Source organism: Pogona vitticeps, chromosome 2 (genome assembly GCF_051106095.1).
Source record: "Pogona vitticeps strain Pit_001003342236 chromosome 2, PviZW2.1, whole genome shotgun sequence".
Lineage (NCBI taxonomy): Eukaryota > Metazoa > Chordata > Lepidosauria > Squamata > Agamidae > Pogona > Pogona vitticeps.
The window spans coordinates 162,166,100-162,183,571 of NC_135784.1; the positions used below are offsets into that span (position 1 = coordinate 162,166,100).

General features: G+C 42.3%; 1 protein-coding gene across 1 annotated transcript; it reads left to right on the forward strand.

The window, feature by feature from the left end:
• Positions 1-128: 128 nt before the first annotated feature.
• Positions 129-11,463, forward strand: LOC144586413 (17-beta-hydroxysteroid dehydrogenase type 6-like). The gene is made up of 5 exons (XM_078384586.1): positions 129-1,748; positions 4,544-4,865; positions 6,412-6,670; positions 8,367-8,524; positions 10,115-11,463. The coding sequence occupies exons 2-5, from the start codon at positions 4,553-4,555 to the stop codon at positions 10,330-10,332; spliced, it is 948 nt and encodes a 315-aa protein (XP_078240712.1). The 5' UTR covers positions 129-1,748; positions 4,544-4,552; the 3' UTR covers positions 10,333-11,463.
• Positions 11,464-17,472: the final 6,009 nt, after the last annotated feature.

The following is a 17,472-nucleotide window of genomic DNA, read 5'->3' on the forward strand; positions in this document are numbered from 1 at the left end:
TCCAGCTCCCTGATTTTGCTGGTTTGGGAACTGCCTCTTGGCCTTGATCTGCTGAACAAGTGACTCTTCAAATTGGGAGAGGCCATGCTACACCACCTGCCTCCAGGCTGAACGCTCAGATGTCAAGGTTTCCCACCTGTTGAGCTCCAATCCTAAGGCCTTCAGATCCCACTTGCAGATATCCTTGTATCACAGCTGTGATCTACCTCTGGGGCAATTTCCCTGCACTAGTTCTCCATACAGAAGATCGTTTGGAATCCAACCATCAGCCATTCTCACAAGACGCCTGAGCCAACGTAGACACCGCTGTTTCAGTAATGTATACATGCTAAAAATTCCAGCTTGTTCTAGGACAAAATCATGAACAATCTCTGATTGTTGTGTAGAGATGGTGATAGAGGAAGGTGAGTCCACACTCTGGCCCATAACTTATATTGTCTTCAGGCTGATTGTTAATCCAAAATCTTGACAAGCCTTACTAAAATGGTTCATAAACTGTTGGAGATCTTCAGCAGAATGGGCAACAACAACTGCATCATTGGCAAAGAGGAAGTACCACATACTTTTCAGCTGGACTTTGGTCTTCGCTCTCAAACTAGAGAGATTAAAGAGCTTTCCATCTGATCTAGTCTGGAGATAGACACCTTATGTTGCAGTTCCAAAAGTGTGCCTCAGCATGACAGCAAAAAAGATCCCAAACAGAGTTGGCGCAAGGCCGTCCGTGGTAACCAAATCAAAGGCCTTTCTAAGATCTATGAAAGCCACAAAGAGTGGCTGTCGTTTTTCCCTACATTTCTCCTGCAATTGCCTGAGGGAAAATACCATGTCAATGGTGGATCCACGAGTACTGTATTAGCTTGAAATCCACACTGTGATACTAGATAGCCCCTGTCTGCAAGCACCTGAAACCTCTTCAGCACAACAAGCAGCTTTCCTACAATGCTAAGAAGAGAGATGCCACGGTAGTTACTGCAGTCGCCCCTGTAGCCTTTGTTCTTGTACAATGTGAGGATGCTTGCATCCTTCATGTCCTGTGGTAATCCACCTTTCCTCCAGCAAAGACAGAAGATTTCATACAGCTCAGTGGTGATGATCTCATTACAGCACTTCAGCACTTCACAGGGATGTTATGTTTCCTAGGTGCCTTGCCGGAAGCAACATTTCACAATATTGCAGAGTGAAAGAGGCAAATCAAAGAAGAATCAGAAAGGTACAGGTAGAAAAGCACTGAGGGAAGGCTGCTTCACTCCAGTAAATATATTGTCTGCATCTTCAAGAGTGCCCCAGTCTGTCCTTGCAATGGTTAAAACAGTGCAATAAACACCTAATCTGATCACAATCTTAGATCAGCACCAGAAGCCCTAGTGACCTGCTTCGCTGTGGGAATAAAAAAATATGAGAGAGGGAGAATAGCTACATTTGCCTCTACTTTCCAACTGGCTAGATAGCCAAAGGAATATTAAGACACATTGAAGTTATCCATAACAAGAAGCTGCAGGTTGATTCTCAGGCACCTGGTATATCATCCTGTCATTCCCTCCTCATTCTTCTTAAAAGTCATGCTGCCAAGTATGGAATGCTGGGAGGGAGGAGTTCCCTGCAGTTGGGTGGTTTTATGATTCAAAATTCAGCGTACACCCTTCTCTTCTGCATATGTATTATAGCAGCAGAAGAAACAAAGTGCCAGAAGAGGTGAGGAAGTCTCTGCTTTCTGTACAACCAGATCAAGCACACTTTGTCTCCAACAGGTCAGTTTCCAACAGCCAGCTTTCACTACAAAAACATGTTTTACTTAACATATGAATTAGCTTGCAGGCATAATCTTTTGCAAGAATTTGCCCAATGGAGTAGAAATCAAGTAAGCTCCACTGTGTGCTAAGATGGAACTCACAAATTTTAAAAGAAATGTCTCAATCCAGAAGCATCATTGACTAGTGAGGGGGGCTGAAAGTGTTCTAAATACCTTCACTTGGAAGAGAAAGGCATAAAATCCAGTGGGGATAATTGAAATTTGTATTAAATAGGTAAAACCTCAGTGAGGATGATAGAAATTTAAGATGTTAGCTCACTAGTAAATCTGGTTAGCCAGGTTTGCTCTCATGCACCTCAACAGCAGCTGGCTTGTTGGCATCATCAGTGAGTGCAACCTTTCATGGCTTGTGAAAGAAGTATGAAGTATCACCCTTATGAGCAATTTGATGTAACTATTAGGAATAGGTGGGATAGACTGGATTCTGGACTGGGGGTTTTCAAATTGTTGTGAAGTTATGTGGCAGTCACATGGATTTTGTATCACTGTGTGCATCCTTTTGGGACAAGTCCTGGTGATTTTTAACCTGTTGAGGGCAAACCCCCCCTCCATGGGGAAAAGGGACCTAAAAAAGAACGGTCTGCCTTTGGAGACTTCTCAGCCCTAATGAGTTTTGGATCTGACTGATGACCTTGTCAAAGCCAGGATGACAGATGTTATACAGAGAGGAGTTGGGCGGTTGCCATTATCATTCCCAAATGCCCTCTCCAGTTCAGAGTTTGCCCTGTCCCCTGGTATCCTGGTGAGCTCCGGGTTTTGAAGTTAGCAAGGAGATGCCTGGAGAGTAGGTGGAGGAAGGACCAGTCCAATCAAGATCTGGCTGCTGTTGAGATTCTGACCAGGAGATATGCCAAAGCAAAAAAAGGGGGGGCTTTTAATATCTATCATTGGTGAGGCTGCAAATCATCAAGTGGAACTTTTCTGGGTGGTCTATAACCTCACCAACCCTGGTCAGCAATGGCTTCATGCTGGTGATTTCACCAGTTATCAATTTGCAGCCTTTTTAAAATCTAAAATTGAGGCTTTTCAGGCTGATCTACACTAGCAGTTTGGTCAATTGGGTGGAGATCGCTGCTGTAACCTATCCTTCTGCCCGAGTGGTTCAGTTTGACCCTGTAACACCAGAGAATGTATGCAGGGTGCTGTCCAGTTGCAGACTGCTGCCACTCTTTGTCCTGTTTCATTGATAAAAGCTGTCAATTATGACTGATTGGGCTGTGAATGTTATTAATGCCTCACTGAGGGAGGGATCTCTTCCCTCCTGGGTGAAGGAAACCGTCCTCTGGCCCATAGTTAAATGTCCACATCTGATGATGGAAATTTTTATAAACTATAGGCTGATCACCAACATACCCTTGTTAAAGAGCAAGGTGATCAAGAGGGTGGTGAGAGTAGCTTCAAGCGTACCTGGAGGAGCAGGAGTGCCTTGATCAATTTCAGTCAGTATTCAAGCTGTGACGAGGTGACGAGATGGCACTGACTGCATTGCAAGATGACCTTTTAAGAGAGGCTCATAGGGAAGGATCTACCCCGTTGGTGCTCATGGATCTCTCAGCAGCCTTTGATACTGTTGACCATGGTATCCTCGTGGACAGGCTCTCAGAGGATGGGATCAGGGAATTGGCCTGGAGCTGGCTCTGATCATTCCCTAAGAGCCATGTCCAGAAACTACAGCTTGGGCATGATTTGTTGGCCTTAACATGCAAAACGTGACAAACCCCATAGACACAGTTTAATATAGAGGCATCCATATATGTAAAAAACATTCAAAACAGACCAATTTCACAAGCAAGTTAAAATAAACAATCTCTCTGGGGCTAATAATAAACCTCGATTTACAACCAAAAATACATGCTTCTTGTCAAAATAAATCAAAAACTTCCCCGTGTGTCAAGGACTCGTCATTTTGAAAAATTTATTCGAAACATGTTAAACCTGATTCAAAAGCAGGGGCTTTTGGATGTGTAACTGAGCTTAGAGTTTCAACACAATTCAGAACAGGACTTTGAATAACATTGTTTTCTGTGTAAAAAGTGCATTTTCCTTTTTTTAAAAAAATTGTATTTTCCTCCATTGAGGAAGCAGTACAGGGATTAATGAAGAATAACGGCATGCTGTCAAATCAATCCTAAGAGATAATAGCCCATTTTAGGGTTTTCTAGCAAGTGAATACTTAAATAAATACATTTTTCCTTTCCCTTCTGTGGGCTGAAGAGCTGCTCAAGGCTACAGAGGTTGTCTCTTTTCTCCAGAGCCACAGTGACTCTAAAGTCAGATGGCAAATTCTGAGTGTGGTTAATTATTAAAAAATCTGGATTATGCTTCTGAGTTCTTGAAATGAATGTAAAGTCCTGTGGCAGCCAGCTTTACAGACTAAAAAACGCCTTTAGAACCAAAGAAAATTATGACACAAATGACCTGGATCAAGTTCTGCATGCTACAGTATTGCAATATCTTCAAACGGTAATGAATTTGTTTTAGTGGATCAGCAAAACCTTGTAACAAACTGGAAGGTCCAAGCAGTGAGATCAACATCCCCCTTCCCTTCCCAAATACGTACAGTATTACATGATAATATCAGGTCTTGCTTTACAGTTAACATATCCTTGTGATAGCTGAACTATCCTTGTCATTGCTCCGTTTACTTTACTTTACTGTACTTTAATTGGATTTATACCCTGCCCCTCTAGACCAGATCTAAATCGCTCCTATTCTGACCTGCTTTCTTCACAGGCCTTAGCCATGTGGCTCTACCTGCTCGCCCTGTTGGGGCTTTACTTCCTTCGCCGATGGTACCGGGAGAGACAGACTGTGGAGTACCTGACAGAGAAATATGTCTTCATCACCGGCTGCGACTCTGGCTTTGGGAGAGCGCTTGCCAGGCAGCTGGATGCCCGGGGTATGCGGGTGCTGGCCGCCTGTCTCACCCAGAAGGGGGCAGAGGAGCTGCAGAAGGCCACCTCGGGGCGACTCAAAACCACCATTTTGGATGTCACCAGCACAGAAAGTGTTGCCGCAGCAACAGAATGGGTGAAAGGATGTGTTGGAGACAAAGGTAACAAACTCCCTTGACAGTTTTTACTCATGCAACATGATTAGTTTACTTCAGATACATGTTTACTTGACAAAAATCACTGGGCTGCCTCAGTCCATAGAGACTGGGTGTGGCCTAAGTCCCTCTAGTTTTATTTATTTATTTATTTATTTATTTATTTATTTATTTATTTATTTATTTATTTATTTATTTATTTATTTATTTATTTATTAGCCCCACCATTACCAGTGGCTTCTCTCCCACACACCCCTGTGAAGTTGGGGTATTTGCCACAACAAACTTTCTCCTCATCTCCCTCTGGCTTCACACCAGTGTGAATTGTCTACAGAGGAAATACACTGTTTAGAATCTTCCAGGGATGGGCACTCAATTCAGACATGACTTAGGTTTGTTTTTGGTTTTTTAAGATGGTTTGGAAGGATTGCACTGATAAAAGTGAAGATTCTACCAAAAATATTTTTTTATATTTAGAATGTTACCAATACAGTTAACAGAAGATGATTTCAAACTTACATTTTGGCAAAGAATTAATAATAAATATTGCAATGAAGGGAAGAGAGCCAGAATAAATAAAAAATATTGGTATAAAACAACAACCAAAAAAAGGATGTATAGTCATCCCAAATATAAAAAAAAATATTATTTGGCTAATCAGTTGAGGTTTATTGGGGAAATTATATATAACCCAGAAAGGTTACTTTGGTGGAAAATAGAATAATCATTTGCCTGTCTCTGCCTGCAAATCTCCATTAAAAAATAACAAGACTCAAAAAATCAACTTGGAAAAAATGGGTACAAGTCGCAAGTCGAGTCCAAATATTTTAAAAAGACTTTAAAAATGAGGTAGCAATCAGGAAGGACGTATTCACCCAAATTATCCTCCCTTAGCAGAGTTGAAGAGGCAGCCATCCACCTGATTGAGCCAAAGGAGTGGGTGGAGTATTTATTTATCTCCATTGGTGGCTCCCTTCCAAGATGGCTTCTTCTCACGAAATTGCTACACCAGAGCTTTAGAGGTGAAGGTTCCACCTTTTTGCTCCACCATTTCCTTGGGTCTTTTGAGGTAAAGTAGGATTTCCCTCTGGCATCATGCCAGTGTGAATTATCTACACAGGAAATATACTTCTGAAGTTTCTCCAGTGTTCTCTTCACTATGTGAAGCTACATTAGATGTGGAAAGGGCATTTCTGCCATGGCATTAGCAAACTTTGGAAGTGGTTAGCAGAAAATTTTGAGAAGTTGTGGGCCTGATATTTGGCATACTAAATCTTCTCTTTGTGACTCAATACACTGTAAAGTTTCATATGGTGATGTATGAACTAGGTTATAGGCATTTTAGTCTTTCTGATCAAGTGACAGATCTTCTGATTTCTAAACCACGGTTCTTACGCAAGGCTTCAAACAGGTGCTGATGCAAATCGCCATACTGACTTCCAAACCAATGTGGGGGAGGGGTTTACTTCATAACCCTAGTAAATATCTTAAGAGATGTGGAACCATCAGAGATAAGCAGAACTCTAAATATGTAAATTATTTCTTGATACAGGTCTTTGGGGATTGGTCAACAATGCTGGTGTAATAAATGGTCCAATTCCCAATGCATGGCTGACCAAGGAGGACTTTGCAAATGTGATAAATATCAACCTCTTGGGGATGATCGATGTAACACTGCACATGCTGCCCCTGGTGAGAAGAGCCAGAGGGAGGGTGGTCAACATGGCCAGTATGGCAGGAAGAGTCGCTGTCTACGGAGGAGGTTATTCCCTATCTAAGTATGGTGTGGAGGCCTTCTCTGACACCCTGAGGTAAAATAGCAGTGCCATTTCCCCCAGGTTATAAATGCAAACCCAGGTATCCTGACTTACAGTGATTAATAACAGACACTGGGAAATATGTCTGTTAGGGACATTCCATTTGCTCTGTTTTGGATTCTAGAGATGTGCTTCCTCCAAAATTTTTACCATCTCCAGGAAGCATCACAGCAGAAAACAAATGCCTGCAATCCACAACATGTGTGTGCCACAACATTTGACTGTCCTAATCCATCAGATCCCCTTTAGGCAAGAGGTTCCTCTTAGGAAAAATAGAATAGTTTCCAATTAACAATGTTAGACAAGGGCACATTATATCTCCTTATCTGGTCAATTTTTATGAACAACATATCGCATGAAATGCTGGAATAGACACACTTGGAGACACAGGAGTAGTGAAAACTGGTGCCAAAAGCATCAGTCATTTCAGATGTGAAGCAAATAGCAATGACTTGAAGGAAGAGCTGCTGAAAGTTAAAAGGAACAATGAGAGGATTGTACCTGAACTGTAATCTAACAAAAAGAATGACTAAATAAGAATTTTGTAAGATTAAGGTTGACCATGAAGAAATAGAAGGTATTGAAGGTTTTCCATACTTTGGTTAATCATCAATTAAAATGGAGACTGCAGCCAAAAAATCAGAAGAAAACTGAGGCTTGGAAAAACAGCTATGAAGAAACTTGAAAAAGTCCTTGACACTAAGGAAAGGAACAAGCAGCAATGCAGCAGGACAACAGGAAGACACAATATGTGATGGAGAAACCCAATAAAAGAAACTACAGCATTTAGTTTGTAAACTGTGTTAACAGGATTTTTTAAAAGATCATTAATTCATAGTTTTGCCTCTGGTCAGAAACAAGCACATAAGAACAACCATCCTAGAACTGTATCAATTTTTCTTAAGTATAATAAAGAAGCATCTTGTTGAGTACACATGCTGTATATGAAATAATGGCCATTAACTGTAAAACAATACTTTGGGTAAAATTCTGAGATTGAATGAATCACTGATAGATAGCACAGGAAACATTACGTAATACACTAACATAATTCCATAATTCCTTCAGAAAATATGAACCTCAGTGCTAGTGTTAAAACTCTGCTTCTCATTGGTAAAAATGCAACAAGTTTACCTGTTGAAATAGTTTTATAAACATTATCCCAGGTCTATGAATTTTATTTTTTTAAACTACTTATACATTTCTCCAAACAGCTAATTATTTCTTATTTGGGATTTCTAGTTGCTTTTCATTGGGCATTTCACAGAAAGACATAGTACAGCACTTTGACTAAAATGACTTGCAGCAGCTGTTTCTCAGATAGCTCACCTCTGCCTTTCCCCAAGGGGAACAGCAGCAGCAAAGGGGACTGTTGGGGTGTGGTGATGATAGAAGGTCCTTTCCCCATTTACCTTCAGTCTTCTAAGTACACCAACCATTGGCACTGGTCTCACTGCACTCCCAGCCACCATAGCAGCCTGGCATGGTTCAGAGGGTTGCTCTCATCTGCCTCCTTATTGAACATCTAGTCTTGTTTTCAAGTATGGGCTCTTGAGAAGCACTTTTTCTATTACAGAAATTGTGGGAACCCTTCCATTCAACCGAGCAGAGCATTCCCAAACTGAATACTTTTTATCAATGTTATGTTGTAATCACTATAACTTTGGTTCTCTTTTTCCTTCCAATTCAGACGTGACCTCATTCCCTTTGGAGTCCAAGTCAGCATTATTGAGCCTGGTGGCTTTGCTACACCCCTAGTCAATACATCTAGTGAGAGTCTCAAAGCTGCATGGAGCCGGGCACCTCCTGATGCCAGAGAAGCCTATGGACAGCTGTACTTCGAAGAAAGTGAGTTAAATTTCAGAAAATCCTCTTGCGAGCCACATATCAGTGGTGTGGCAACTGAAACGAATTGGACAAGAATTGTCCAAATTCAATCATCCAAGCTCTGACCTCAGCAAGCAGCACCAAGAAGCTGCAAAAGAAACTGTGGCCTTTAAAAAAAGGCAGAAAAGTTCATACATGAAACATATAAAAATGGATAAAGGAGAAAACGGTTTGCACTGGTTGAGCTGCACTGCTTGCTAGTTGTTTAGTGGTGTAGGTTTTAACCTGTAATGCCTGAAATGTCTCGAACCCTGGTTATCTGAGGAACCATCTGTCAGGGTGTTTGGGTCTTCACAAGAAGCCCTCTTAAGTTTATCAATACCTCATTCAGAACTACCTTTAGTTTCCACTCTGACTGATTTCAAGAAGGGTGGGAAAACATATTATTTTTACTTGTGTAAGATGTTAAACTTGCCCTGCAGTGTTGCTTTTAGTTATACACTAAGTTGATTTTACTGGGTTTTTTTTACAGTTGAGCTCTTTTTACTGGATTTTATGGAAAGCCTCCTTATCTTTAGTATCTGCAAGGCAAGCAGGCACGCACAACACATGTCTCTTCATACTGGCCGTGGCTGATTCGAGTCAGTGCAGAAGGCTGAGGATTTCATTGCTTTCATTTCTGTTAAACACTCAGCAAAATTCTCAAAATATTTCTGAACTTGAGATTTAAGCAAGGTGAATGTAGCAGAAAAAACTGAAACATTTGACACTTCCCTCCATCTAGCTATTAAATAATAGTATATTCCATGCACATCTGGCTATGGACAGCTGTGTCTGGAAAACGGCAGTGCCTCTCCTTATAACAGGATACGCCACTAAGGGGCTGTCAGATGTTCTGGACTGCAACAGCCACTTCCCTGAATACATCATTTCAGGGGTTCAGTTTCTTATTTGAAAGTCCTGTACTGACCACAGAACTTGCTCCAAAATGGTAGCTGTGCAGGGACTGCTTCAGACATGTACCATTTCAAAGTGTAATGGGTAGGTATTCCTGAGAAGTTCATCCACCTTTTCAAGTATCACCCTAGCACAGCCTTCTCCAATCTGGAAGGCTCCAGCTGGTTTTTGGCTACCATTGTGGGAGTTGGCAGTTCAAAGCATTTGGGGTTGTTGCTGTTTAGTCATTAAGTCGTGTCTGACTCTTCGTGATCCCATGGACCAGAGAGCACGCCAGGCCCTCCTATCTTCCAATGCCTCCCTTGGGGCAAATTCATGTTAGTTGCTTTGATGACACTATCCAACCATCTCATCCTCTGTCGTCCCCTTGTCCTCTTGCCTTCACATTTTCCCAACATCAGGGTCTTTTCCAAGGAGTCTTCTCTTCTCATGAGATGGCCAAAGTATTGGAGCCTCAGCTTCAGGATCTGTCCTTCCAATGAGCATTCAGGGTTGATTTCCTTCAAAATGGATAGGTTTGTTCTCTTTGCAGTCCAGGGGACTCTCAAGAGCCTCCTCCAGCACCACAATTTGGGGTCACCTGACCCTAATTTAAAACATGTTTTAGGAATATAAAAGTTTTAACTTTTTTTGCTTCATATTTTTCATGTGCAGTTTACAGATTACTCCAGAAACTCCATCCACTATGCTCCACCAACCTCTGCCTTGTGACTGACCAAATAGAGCATGCCCTGACTTCCTGCCACCCTCGCACTCGTTACTCTGCAGGCTGGGATGCAAAGCTTTTCTACCTCCCCGTCTCTTACCTGCCAAGCTTTCTGGTAGACTATATGTGGAGCCATATTTTCCCAAGGCCAGCACAGGCAGTGTAGACCATTCCTCTGAAACAGCACCACGATTGTCCAAAGAAGCCAACAATCTACATGGATGCAGAAAAACCTCCCCTTGCAGTTTGTCATGCTTTTATGAAATGTGGACTTAAGGTCATCAAGCACCTCTAAGGAAAGCTGGATTATTTTTCCTTGAATCAGCCCTATTGGATCACAGTTTCAGCTTCTGTTTTGTAATGACTTCCCTGGGCAAGACCCATTGGACTCAATAAGAGGGATTCCTAGGTAATAATGTACAGATTTATACTGGCAGTCAAACTTCTGCCCTTTTTGCCACTTATGTGCTGCAGGAGGGATTCAACGGATCAGGAACTGAAGGAGGTACTGTCAGATCCTGATAAGGATGCCTTACTCTCAGGAATCCTACAAAAATTTATGAAGCTCTCAGGCAAATTACAGAAGCCTATGATTCATCATAGCTGACATTATCCCAGTAAAGGATTTGGTGTTTGGGAGAGAGAGAGAGGGTTGGCAGTGGAGGGTGGATGAAGTAGGATGTTTTGTTACGAGCTAACGACATTGATTGTACCTTCATCACTTGTAATAATCAACAACTTCTATTTGGTTCTTTTAAAAATGACACATTGCCAGGATCTCTATCCTTAATAATAAACAATGTTGATGTAATCAACTGGTGGCAGCGACACAACACGTGGCTTGTGCCGTTTGCTTGGTGAAACAACCAAAGGGCAGGCAGGAACATAACAATAACATAAAATTTTACCCTTTCTCGCAAGAATTACCTCTTACAGATTTCTGGCTAAAGCCTCATAAAACAAATGAGAACCCTCTTTCTCTTCTCAACTTGCTTATCAAGAAATAAACAATGTAAAATAACAGTCATCAGTTTATACATCATTGAACTACTGTTTACTCCTTCTAACAAAAATTGGCACAAAACTGAATGAATTATTTCTGCATGGTTATCTTATCAGTAGCTTTGTTTCAAAACAAACTAGGTGTTTTGGGTTTGTAATATAAACTGTCCTCCATGAAGCACTTGACAGATGTACTTTCACTTTCTCAACAAGTAGACATGGCCTAGAGGGGTGGGGTAAAAATCCAATAAAATAAATAAATAAATAAACAACCTTTAAGACTTCTTTTTTAAAAGTACCGTACTTTCCATTTTTAGGGCAGCAACACTGCACCCCATAAATGCATTTTTTCCCTGAATTTTGTTAATCTCTCTCCCTACCGACACACAAAAATGTTTTTGTTCCGCTTTCCAGTAGAAGGAATACCAAGAACTGATATTGGTATTCCTTCCAGTGCTGGTATATTACATAAACAAAAATTTATCAATATTTTATGCAGCAACACAAGTGATGGAAGTGAATGTCTTGTATGTTGCAGATGTTCTTCCTAACATTATTAATTAAATGCTGATGTGCATCAGAAGTGACTGTATAACCATTTCTGAGATCCATGGCACATGGGTTCTGTGTTCTCAGAAACAATTGGGAGTAGTGATAAAAAGGAGCCAGGTCTCCCAAGCTCTGAACTCCACAAATTTCTCAGTAGCCCAGACTTTGACATCATCTACCACTACTGCCATCCCACTGGCCTTCCCTGTTGTTTTTGAGCTGTACTCCTCACAGTAGCTAGGATAGAAAGAGGGGTTTTTTTTTTTCAGGAACACGGTATTGTAATTCAAAGTATTTGAGGATGACTTGGTTTTGAATGGGCAATTCAGAGCCACTACCTTTCCAAATGACTTGGTCCTCATTTGTTGAGATGAACCATTACAATTCTCTGTATTTCTGAGTCAAGGATTTGCAGTCTGGAAAGGAGAGACACCTGCACTTCCAAATATACTACCTGTGGAAAAGGGGGAGGAATGATCTCACCATCCACCTGCATGCTGTCCTCTCTGCCCTGGAAAAGAGAGGAAACCCAGGCCAACAATACAGTGGGGGGGGGGGAAAGGAAGGGAAAATGGGAAACCCTCTGCTGGAGACGAGGTAGGACTAGAGGGAGAAAGACTGAGAAAGAGAGGGAAGGGGAAGATAAAAATGGGAAGGTATAAATAGGGAAGAGAAGAAAATTGGGGGCGGCAGAGAAGAAAAAGGAGGGAGAGAAGTAGAGGCCAGGATAGTAGAAGCGAAGAGAGAAAAGCAGGTCTTAGCAGGTTGGATGGGAAAACCCTTTGACCCATGAACAGGAAGAAGAAAAGAGGAAGGAGCGGGCAGCATAGAAACCTCAATGGGATCAATCACCATCCAAGTGGTTAGGTGCCTCACATGTCTCGCAGGCGACAGAGAGGGGTGGAGACTATACACTGCCCCTACTGCTGCCATTGCCTAGGGCTCAGAGGAGACATTAAAACATGCGTGGAACATGACAACAGACTAAGAACAGAGGGACCTTTCTGAGACAAGGGGAACCCAAAATTTTCCTTGCCCTGTTGGCAAGGGAAAAGACTACTGGGTTGTTTGATAAGGTTAATGTTGTATTTGAAAGATTTATGGTGAATACAAATCAGCCTCTGTTGACGGGGGAAACAAAGGGGAGACAGGGTGCACCCTCATACCACTATACCCCCGAGCATAGGGAAGCACATCTAAACAAGGGGTGGCCAAATCTCACCACAGGTAAGAAGAACAGGAGGCATTTGTGGACAAATGGTGTCTTTGGCTATGACCTAGAGCAGTGGTTCCCAGCCTTGGATAACTCAGGTGTTCTTGGACCGAGAACACTTCTGGGAAGAAAGCTTCCCAGAAGCTTTCTCCACCCGCTGTTTTTTTGGAGTTGTAGTCCAAGAACACTTGGATCACCCAAGGCTGGGAACCACTGACCTAGAGGAAGGCCTACCTTCTTCTCCAATGCCACATGACTGCCTTCTTACCTGTCATGTCTGCTTCCACCAGTTCCATGGTCTTAGATAGAATCCATGCGACGGAGTGAGCTTTGTCCCAGCTCCTCGCCAACCTAGCAGTTCGAAAGCATGTAAATGCGAGTAGATAAAGAGGTACCACTTCGGTGGGAAGGTAAAAGGTGCTCCCTAGTCATGCTGGCTACGTGACAACGGAAACTGTCTTCAGACAAGCACTGGCTCTACGGCTTGAAAAGCGGGATGAGCACGGCCCCCTAGAGTTGGACATGACAGGACTAAAAAATGTCAAGGGCAACCTATACCTCTCAAAGATTGTACATAAGCTCACAACATTTACTCACCCAACCAGTCTACCCTCTTGTCCCAGTCATTCAAGAAAGTGGGGAGGAGGATCCTTTCCCCACACAGACACTTGTTGTGTACAGGCAAGGGGTTGACATGCAAGAAGAATAAGCACCCCAGAAGGGTTGTTTTGAGGAGGTAAAGGAAGGGAAGTCATCAACCCCACTGTTGTCTCTGGCTGCTTTTCAGTTTGCATGTTGATCTAAAGAGACTATTCATGCATCTGTTCCTGGTCAAAGTCAAATTCCCCACGGAAGCTTCCTTTGTGGAGTGTGCGTATGTGCATGTGTGTGTATGTGAACTAATTAAAACTTAATTGCATGCTTCCAACTAGGAAACTCTGACCTCCAAACAATCAAGAAGTGTCTTGAAAAGATCTTCTAATACTAATTCCTAACTTGAACTACTCTTCTGGAGCCTTTTTTGTATTGTTTTTGTGATTTGAAACTTCCAAAGGGGAAAGCGTGACCTTGGAAATGATGTGGGAAGCCATTTATAACCACATGCCAATTCTTATGAAGTACCAAACTTTAAAAAAAAATCCAAGAAAATTTAAAATATGTGAAGTCACAGATTTTGTTGCTGATTGAACCTGCACAAGGTTGTGTCATGTGAATGGAAGGAAAAATACCAATAACATCAGCAATAAAGCATGTATAAAATGGGGTACAAATGTTCCACTTCGACAAGCCCTTCATTTCAAAATGAAGAAACCAGCACCAGTTAATGATGGAATGCAGGAGAGCAGTATAAGCTTTGCTTGCAAAAAAACTATGGAAGAATTATATAAAGATTAGGTACAAAAAATAGATAAGGGAAGGTTGTCTTAGCCTTGTGAATTTGTGATAAATGGCTGACACAGTTCCTGTTAGAAAACCCTCACTTATGCCTCACTTCAATAACCAGTAAAGCTCCTTCCATAACAGCTCAATCAGCTGTGGCTACAGTTTCTACATGCTGCAAATTGTGCATGCCATGAAACATGCTCAGGGTACATTTCTGGAATAACAATACTGCTTCATCTTTCCCCGTTCCAAACTGTCTGAGTGTTTCAGGATCTGGCTTTTGCGTGTAATTACAACATACAGTATTTCTCATATGTTATCTGGGAAATCTGTACAACACTCCACATACTTGCGGTTGCCTAACCCCCACCACCCATACCACACAAGAACACTTAGGGGAGGGTAAGCAGCCACCACCTTAGTGATGAGTGCCCTTTGCCAAAGAAAAGCAACACTGGTCTGAGGTCACTGCTTCTTACATGGGTGGGTGATGCAATTCACAAGATGTTCCTATTCTCTACATCAACTTGCAGAACCTGAACAACTAGCATCAGGCACACCAATCAGTTAATCAAAAGTTACTCATGTCCCAGTAAGCAGCATCCAACTTGCTTCTCCACAGTGGTTTAATACCAACTTGATATTGCACCAAAGTCTATCTTCTATATACAGTAATTCTTCTGATGAACCTGCCCCAGTGGTCCTTTGTTATCTAAGAATGCATGCACCAGTACAAAAGAGTGATTCGTATATCATGAAATTTCATTAAAACAAGGTAGGTAAACTATTAAAAAGGAATTAAACATGGAACTATCAAAACCATTATCCAAAAATAGATTTAAAAGTGTAAAAGTACTAAAAAGTGCAGGACATAATAGGTGGTATAATATCATATTATGTGAATTTCCAGTAGCAGACTCGAAAACTGAATTACTAGCTGCAGTCTCACAATTACCTCTCTATAATTGCCTCTCCTCACTTCTCCTTACACCACAGTGTAGCCAAAGAAGAAAGATTATTGTATTCGCAAAGGCTTTCATGGCCGGGATCTAATGGTTGTTGAGGGTTTTTCGGGCTCTTTGGCCGTGTTCTGAAGGTTGTTCTTCCTGACGTTTTGCCAGTCTCTGTGGCCGGCATCTTCAGACAGAGTGCTGTCCTCTGACTGCTGAGTCCAAGCTATATTTGTGGATGCATTTGCTGCTTACTGTCTCTTCCAATTCATATTCAATGGCAGGGTTCAACTTTCGCCTCTCTCTTTCCAATTAGTTAGTCAACATTAGATAATATCACGGCTGCTCTTTAGAAATAAACTTATGATTTGTTTTAGTCTAACTCCTAGCTTATGCACTGACTCTTACTCCTTCTTTTATGGGTGTAACCCTGTTGGCAATGAAACACCTGAAAAGCACATGTGCCTTCCATGCAGGTGAGAGTTGCACCATAGCAATGAATACACGTTGGAATACACTTTGAATTCTTGGCAACTGGTGCCCTTTGGGGCTGGTCAACAAAGGAGAAGGGCAGGAAATGATAGACACAGCCAGAGAAGCCACAGGAGTTGGCAAAGCCATCCAGAGCACAGGCTTAAGCCGACTGTTGTGAAAGTGACGTGTGACTGTGAGGAGTAATCTATGTCTCCCCTGGTGGACTTTCTGCTCTTACCCAGAACCCCCAGGAGAACCCATTGGAATCACCTTCTGGTGCATTTTTGGCAGGCATTGAGGCTGGACAGCTGGCTCACAGCCAGGAAGGGTAGCTGGTTGATGAAGGACACCTGATCAATAGGGTGAGGGCGCAGAACTCTCCATTTTTTCATTTTGTTTAGTCGTTTAGTCGTGTCCGACTCTTCGTGACCCCATGGACCAGAGCACGCCAGGCCCTCCTATCTTCCACTGCCTCCCGTAGTTGGGGCAAATTCATGTTGGTTGCTTCACAGACACTGTCCATCCACCTCATCCTCTGTCGTCCCCTTCTCCTCTTGCCATCACACTTTCCCAACATCAAGGTCTTTTCCAGGGAGTCTTCTCTTCTCATGAGATGGACAAAGTACTGGAGCCTCAGCTTCAGGATCTGTCCTTCCAGTGAGCACTCAGGCTTGATTTCCTTCAGAATGGATAGGTTTGTTCTCCGTGCAGTCCAGGGGACTCTCAAGAGCCTCCTCCAGCACCACAATTCAAAGGCATCAATTCTTCGGTAGTCAGCTTTCTTTATGGTCCAGCTCTCACTTCCATACATCACTACAGGAAAAACCATAGCTTTGACTATTCGGACTTTTGTTGGCAAGGTGATGTCTCTGCTTTTTAAGATGCTATCAAGGTTTGTCATCGCTTTCCTCCCAAGAAGCAGGTGTCTTTTAATTTCGGGGCTGCTGCCACCATCTGCAGTGATCATGGAGCCCAAGAAAGTAAAATCTGTCACTGCCTCCATATCTTCCCCTTCTATTTCCCAGGAGGTGATGAGACCAGTGGCCATGATCTTAGTTTTTTTGATGTTGAGTTTCAGACTGTTTTTTTGCACTCTCCTCTTTCACCCTCATTACAAGGTTCTTTAGTTCCTCCTCACTTTCTGCCATCAGAGTGGTATCATCTGCATATCGGAGGTTGTTGATATTTCTTCCGGCAATCTTAATTCCGGCTTGGGATTCCTCCAGTCCAGCCTTCCGTATGATGTATTCTGCATATAAGTTAAATAGGCTGGGGAACAATATACAGCCTTGTCGTACTCCTTTCCCAATTCTGAACCAATCAGTTGTTCCATATCCAGGTCTAACTGTTGCTTCCTGTCCCACATATAGGTTTCTCAGGAGATAGATAAGGTGGTCAGGCACTCCCATTTCTTTAAGGACTTGCCATAGTTTGCTGTGGTCCACACAGTCAAAGGCATTTGCATAGTCAATGAAGCAGAAGTAGATATTTTTCTGGAACTCTCTGGCTTTCTCCATAATCCAGTGCATGTTAGCAATTTGGTCTCTAGTTCCTCTGCCCCTTCAGAATCCAGCTTGTACTTCTGGGAGTTCTTGGTCCACATACTGCTGAAGCCTACCTTGGAGGATTTTGAGCATAACCTTGCTAGCGTGTGAAATGAGTGCAATTGTATAGTAGTTGGAGCATTCTTTGGCACTGCCCTTCTTTGGGATTGGGATGTAGACTGATCTTTTCC

Bases quoted from the DNA above. Each gene is read 5' to 3' on its own strand.
- LOC144586413 (XM_078384586.1), top strand. From the start codon at position 4,553: ATGTGGCTCTACCTGCTCGCCCTGTTGGGGCTTTACTTCCTTCGCCGA. The intron at 6,671-8,366 runs GTAAAATAGCAG...CTTCCAATTCAG, and splicing joins GCCTTCTCTGACACCCTGAG to ACGTGACCTCATTCCCTTTG. The intron at 8,525-10,114 runs GTGAGTTAAATT...TTTCATGTGCAG, and splicing joins ACAGCTGTACTTCGAAGAAA to TTTACAGATTACTCCAGAAA.